The sequence below is a fragment of the Rhinopithecus bieti genome, unplaced genomic scaffold (assembly GCF_001698545.2).
Source record: "Rhinopithecus bieti isolate Rb0 unplaced genomic scaffold, ASM169854v2 scaffold_4666, whole genome shotgun sequence".
Classification (NCBI taxonomy): Eukaryota; Metazoa; Chordata; class Mammalia; order Primates; family Cercopithecidae; genus Rhinopithecus; species Rhinopithecus bieti.
Window position 1 is genome coordinate 1579840 of NW_016804530.1, and position 6606 is coordinate 1586445.

The 6606-nt window shown below is 52.8% G+C and overlaps 1 protein-coding gene across 1 annotated transcript in view; it reads right to left on the minus strand.

Moving 5' to 3' along the window:
• Positions 1–2225: 2225 nt before the first annotated feature.
• Positions 2226–6606, minus strand: part of SLC35E4 (solute carrier family 35 member E4) — a 13396-nt gene continuing 9015 nt past the window's right edge. Inside the window, exon 2 of the mRNA XM_017869015.1 lies at positions 2226–2825. Within this exon, the coding sequence (XP_017724504.1) occupies positions 2392–2825 (434 nt within the window). The 3' untranslated portion in view covers positions 2226–2391. The remainder of the gene's footprint in view (positions 2826–6606) is intronic.

Here is a 6606-nt window from a genome sequence, read left to right on the forward strand (position 1 = left end):
CCTTCTTTTTTTTTTTAAAGAGATACGGTCTTGCTCTGTCACCCAGGCTGGAGTGCAGTGGCATGATCATAGTGCACTGCAGCCTCCAACTCCTGGCCTCAAGCGACTGGATTTTTCTTTTCTTCTTCTTTTTTTTTCTTTTTTTTTTTTTTGATACAGAGTTTCGGTCTTGTTAGCCAAGCTGGAGTGCAATGGCGCGATCTTGGCTCACTGCAACCTCCGTCTCCTGGGTTCCAGCATTTCTCTTGCCTCAGGCACATGCCAGCAGGCCCGGCTAATTTTTTGTATTTTCAGTACAGATGGGGTTTCAACATGTTGGCCAGGCTGGTCTTGAACCCCTGACGTCAGGTGATCTGCCCGCCTTGGCCTTCCAAAGTGCTGGGATTACAGATGTGAGCCAAGGCGCCAGGCCTGGATTTCTCTTTTTTAAAAAGAGTTGCATGTTTGGGCTTTCTCCTCCAGGCAAGGGTTTAAGCCATGAGAAGGGAGGAGGTGGTTGTAGGAATGGGGGACTGAACAGAGGGAACAGCATGTGCAAAGGCTTCATTGAGCAGGCCTGGTGTCACAGGGAACCAAAAGAAGTCGGTGAGGCTAGAAGACAGAGCCCAGGGGAAGGGAGATGAGCTGGGTGAGGCTGCAGGTGCCACGTCCTGAGGGACTAGGACTCTGGGGTAGGAAATTCTGACTTTGTCCGAAGGGCAATGAGGAGCATCAGAATGTACATGTTTTAGTGAGATCCCTCTGGGTGAAGGGGGCTGTGTGTAAGATGCAGTAGAGGGGCCAGGGCAGAGGAAGGGGGAGGCCACTGCCACTGTCCAGAAGATGGGCAACGGTGGCCTGGCCAGTGGAGGGATTTGAGGGAATGGCACTGGGCTCGGGGTGGGGGGCCAGACAGACCGCGATGGGTAAGGGTAAGTGAGGATGTCCTAGTTTCTGTGTGGGAAGCCTACCACTCTCCCTATATCCCCTCTGTACCCCCAACAAATGACACAGGCATACAGGCAAAAATAGTGTATTTGAGGATGGATGACCCAAAATTGGGGGGCCCAAGGGTGAGGCCACAGCAGCTGCCTGCAGTTGGCATAGACTACCCCAACTCCCTAGGGGAGCCCAGCAGCATAGAAGCCCCCCCGTTGGGCCTCCTAGCTGCCTCCCCTCCAAGAGGAAGGATTGTGGAACCGCCAAGAATCATCATCATCGTCATCGTAACACGTTGAGGTCTTCAAAGTCTGCCCAGCAATTTTTGGCATCATAGTTGATATTAATCATAATGACTCTGACAAGCACAGGGACTATGCCAGGCTTAGACCCACCATCCAGTGGTGAGCAGAGTCTGTGGCAGGGGTGAGGCAGGCAGGGATGGGAGGCAGGTCTCCCTGGGAGTCCCCATTCCAACCTCCAAGTCAGCCCTTCCAGAAAGCTCCCCTCCCTGCCATGGCCCCCAACAGAGGTCACTGCCTGTTCTCCACTTTTTTTTTTGAGACAGGGTCTCACTCTGTCTTCCAGGCTGGAGTGCAGTGGCATGCGATCTTGGCTCACTGCAGCCTTGATCTCCAGGGCTCAAGTGATCCTCCCACCTCAGCCTCCCATGTAGCTGGGACTATAGGCACGCGCCACCATGCCCAGCTAATTTTTATATTTTTAGTAGAGACGAGGTTTTGCCATGTTAGCCAGGCTGGTCTCAAACTCCTGGTCTCAGATGACCCACCCATCTCGGCCTCTGGAAGTGCTGGGATTACAGGCGTGAGCCACCATGCCCAGCTAATTTTATATTTTAGTAGAGACGAGGTTTTGCCATGTTAGCCAGGCTGGTCTCAAACTCCTGGTCTCAGACGACCCACCCATCTCGGCCTCTGGAAGTGCTGGGATTACAGGCGTGAGCCACCATGCCCAGCTAATTTTTATATTTTTAGTAGAGACGAGGTTTTGCCATGTTAGCCAGGCTGGTCTCAAACTCCTGGTCTCAGATGACCCACCCATCTCGGCCTCTGGAAGTGCTGGGATTATAGGCGTGAGCCACCATGCCCAGCTAATTTTTATATTTTTAGTAGAGACGAGGTTTTGCCATGTTAGCCAGGCTGGTCTCAAACTCCTGATCTCAGATGACCCACCCATCTCGGCCTCTGGAAGTGCTGGGATTATAGGCGTGAGCCACCATGCCCAGCTAATTTTATATTTTAGTAGAGACGAGGTTTTGCCATGTTAGCCAGGCTGGTCTCAAACTCCTGGTCTCAGATGACCCACCCATCTCGGCCTCTGGAAGTGCTGGGATTATAGGCGCGAGCCACCATGCCCAGCTCTGTTTTCCATTCTTCCTATGGCCATGGCTGAGGGTTGGATTCAGGCCAGGGCCATCCCAGGTGGCTCCTGAGATCTCAAAGACCCTAGGTCTCAAAGACCCTTGCTGGGCTGGTCCCTCCGCCACAGCCCCCGACGGGCAGCCCAGGAGGCCACAAACTCGCAGTTGTGGTAAAGGAACATTCCTGAAAGAGTGAGTGCGATGCCCACGTAGCTGAGGGCACTGAGGCGGCTGCCAAACAAGAGCCGGGACAGGACGAGGTTGCCCACTACGGTGAGGTTGCCCAGGACGTGGACGGTGAGGGCAGAGGTGAGGGCCAGCAGGGAGAAGCTGGCCAGGTTATAGAGAACAGACAGGAGGCAGCTGAGCAGGATGCAGGCCCAGAGGCGAGAGTCACCAGCAGCGGGCGGTGGGGTGACGCCAGCCTCCAGCACCAGGGCTGCACCCGCCAGCAGGCAGAAGCTGGGCAGCGAGGTGGCGTAGAGCAGGGTCACCGCGTCCAGCCTGTCCTCCTGCAGCAGGGCACCTGCAACAGGACAACCACCATGAGCACCCAGAGGGACACAACCCCCTCCAGCCATCCCACTATGACCCCTATGGCCGATCCGCTAAGAAGTCTACCCGGGCCCCTCAGGCAGGGCGAGTGGCTCCTGATCTGAAACGTGACAGTCAAGAGTTGGAGTCAGACCACCTGGGTTTGTGACCTGTGTCCACCCCTGACTAGCTGTGACCTGGGCTCATGAGAGGCATTTAACCTCTGCAAGCCTGAGTTTCCTCACCCGGAGAGCTGGGTAATAATCAGACCTAATCATGGGGTTGTTGTAAACATTTTAAAAGACAGCATACATAAAGCTCTTAAATGGGAAATGCTCAGTAAATATAAAAAACTAAACTAAAATAAATAAGTCTGTTATCAGCCACTTCAAACCGCCTCCCACGAGCTGAAACAATGATCTGCTTGGGATATCTAAATGATCAATAAGCATGAAGACTAATGGCTGAAAAAAAATTACAAAGGCCGGGTGTGGTGGCTCATGCCTGTAATCCCAGCACTTTGGGAGGGCGGATCGCTTGAGTCCAGGAGTCTGAGACCCGCCCGGGCAACGTGATAAAACCCCATCTCTACACAGTACAAATATTAGCCGGGAGTGGTGGCACGTGCCTGTAGTCCCAGCTACTCAGGAGGCTGAGGCAGGAGGATCTTGAGCTCAGGAGGTAGAGGTTGCAGTGAGCCAAGATCACAGCACTGCACTCCAGCCTGGGCAACAGAGTGAGACCCTGTCTCAAAAAAAAAAAAAAACAAAAAATCGACCAGGTGCAGTGGCTTGTGTCTGTAATCCCAGCACTTTGAGAGGCTGAGGCAGGAGGATCACCTGAGCCCAGAGGAAGGCTATAGTGAGCTATGGTGATGCTACTGCAGTCTACCTCAGTGACCAGAGCAAGACCCTGTCTCTAAAATATAAAAATAAATCTTCAGGGGCTGCCCTGGCCCTGAAGGTCCTAGGTTCTTTTTTTTTTTTTTTTCTGAGACAGAGTCTTGCTCTGTTGCCCAGGCTGGAGTGCGGTAGCATGATCTCGGCTTGCTGCAACCTCTGCGTCCCGGGTTCAAGTGATTCTCTTGCCTCAGCCTCCCAAGTAGCTGGGATCACAGGCACGCACCACCACACCTGGCTAATTTTTGTATTTTTAGTAGAGATGGGGTTTTGCCATGTTGGCCAGGCTGGTCTTAAACTCCTGACCTCAGGTTATCCTCCCACCTCATCCTCCCAAAGTGCTGGGATTACAGGCGTGAGCCAGCGCACCCAGCCCAAGGTTCTTAACCCAGCTTCGAAGACTGCATCAACTGGCCCCAACCACCCGGGCCATAGCCCTTATTACTCCCACACTGCAGTTCCAGCCACCATGAAAGGGCAGGCCAGCAGAGCGTCCCAGCTCTGCCACTTACTAGCTACATGGGGACCTTTGCATTAAAAAAGAAGAATTTATAAAAGAAAATAATAAATTGGGTCAAAAGGGTGACCCATTCATTGCTTCATTCACTTATGACCACTGGAGTGACAAGGGAACAAAAGATCATTGTGGGATCTTGGCTCTCACTCACTGTTTATAACTGATAATCAGCATTTTTTTTTTTCCTGCTAATACTGGGGCTTGTCAAGATGAATCCAGGACTAAGAAGAAACCTTTTCACTTTGTAAGGGAAGACAGAATCTTGCTGCTTTGCCTATGTCTGACTGTATATCTGTGTATACCTGCGTGTACACGTGCCACCATCAGCCAATTCAAAAAGGGGTGCCCAGGTGAAATGACATTATTATTATTATTATTTGAGACAGGGTCTGGTTCTGTTGCCCAGGCTGGAGTGTAGTGGCACGATGTCAGTTTACTACAACTTCTGCCTTCCGAGCTCAAGCGATCCTCCCGCCTCAGCCTCCCAAGTAGCTGGGGCTACAGGCATGCACCATCACCCCTGAAAATTTTTTCTAGAGATGAGGTTTCATCATCTGGTTCACCCAGGCTGGTCTCAAACTCCTAGACTCAAGCAATCTGCTCAGCTTGGCCTCCCAAAGTGCTGGGATTACAGGTGTGAACCATTGCGCCTGGCTGAAATGACATTATTTGCATGAGGGCAAGGATGGCGTGGGGCCTTCGCCAAGTTAGTGGAGAGAGATGAGTAGTCGACACAGGTCCCCTCCCAGGCCTCTGCAAGCCTCTATGCATTTTCTGACACACACTTTCCAAAAAGCCACAGAGATGCTTACTCATAGGCTATGCTTAGAATAGGAAATGTTATTTCTCTCTCAATTTCATTCTGATGTTTTAGCTTTGATCTCTAGGCAACAGACAGTCCCTCTGGCTGAAACATTTCTAGAAATGAACAGATAATCAGAATGCTCCTGCTCGCAGGCTCGAAAGTTAACACTGTTATGAGCTGCCTGTGGCTTCCACATTAAACGTCCCATCACAGGAAGGTGTGTGGGTTTTCAGGTGAACCTCACCTTTGGCAAATTTCACCCTCTGCAAGGCAGCCAGGCAGGAAGGTCCTAACCTTCCCACCCATCTCCTCACACCCATTGTACATCCCACCCACTCCTCCACCTCCCCTTCCTGCAGCCCACGGAAAGGGCGGTGAGTCGCTGTCAGAGGCGGCAACTGACTTCTGCCTGGGGACCCCAAAGTGTCAGCCTGTTTGTCCTGCCTCATTGCCACCTCTCCTTCTAGTGGAACATGCCCGGGTTTCTGTCACAGATGACAGCTGACCCTTCTCTAAACCCTGTCTGCTTGCTCTTGGCTTATCCCTTTTGCTCCTGCACGGGCGGTGTGACACTGTCTCTCTCTGCACGCCTCAGTCTCCTTGTGAGTAGTGTGGTTCAGGTGGCAACATCTCCCTCACACGTGAGGTGCTGAACACAGGGCCTGATGCGCTGTGTGATGCCCTTGATGCCAGCTCACCCCGGCAGCTGGCATGATCCCCACACCCTGCTCCTGCTGGCTGACACCCCGGGCCCTGGGCCTGTTTCCCATTCCCAGATCACCCTTTCCTCCTCCATCAGTATGAAGAGCTGGGCATGGTGTGGGCACCTAGGGAGGCCCCAACAAATGTTTGCTCTCATGGTTACATTATTGTCATCCTCACTGCATGCCTCTTCCCCTAGGCAGCCTTCTCAGGGCTCCCCAGGAAGAAGCAACCGCTCCCCAACACCTGTGACCACCTTGACTCTAGAACTTCTCTTTTGCCACTGTGATCTCTATATCTGAGTGCATCTCCCCCATCACACACAGCCTGAGAGCTCAGAGGACAGGGGTTGAGTCCACCTGCTCTGTGATGCGGCAGGGGGAGGGGGTCCAGCTGAGAGCAAGCTCAGCAGGCTGGCACCCCACTTCCCACCCTTTCTGTGGGTAGGAAGACGGCACTCTCCTTGTGCAGGCCCCCTGGGCCTACAACTGGCCCAGGAAGGAGGGAAGCCGCTGGCCCTGCTGCAGTGGCAGCTGTCTGGGCTCTCCTCTTTCTGGATACTTTTTTTTTTTTTTTTTTTTTGAGATAGAGTCTTGCTCTGTCACCCAGGCTGGAGTGCAGTAGCGCGATCTCGAGCTCACTGCAAGCTCCACCTCCTGAGTTCATGCCATTCTCCTGCCTCAGCCTCTCAAGTAGCTGGGACTACAGGCGCCCACCACCTCGCCCAGCTAATTTTTTGTATTTTTTAGTAGAGATGGGGTTTCACCATGTTAGCCAGGATGGTCTCGATCTCCTGACCTTGTGATCCACCTCGGCCTCCCAAAGTGCTGGGATTACAGGCATGAGCCAC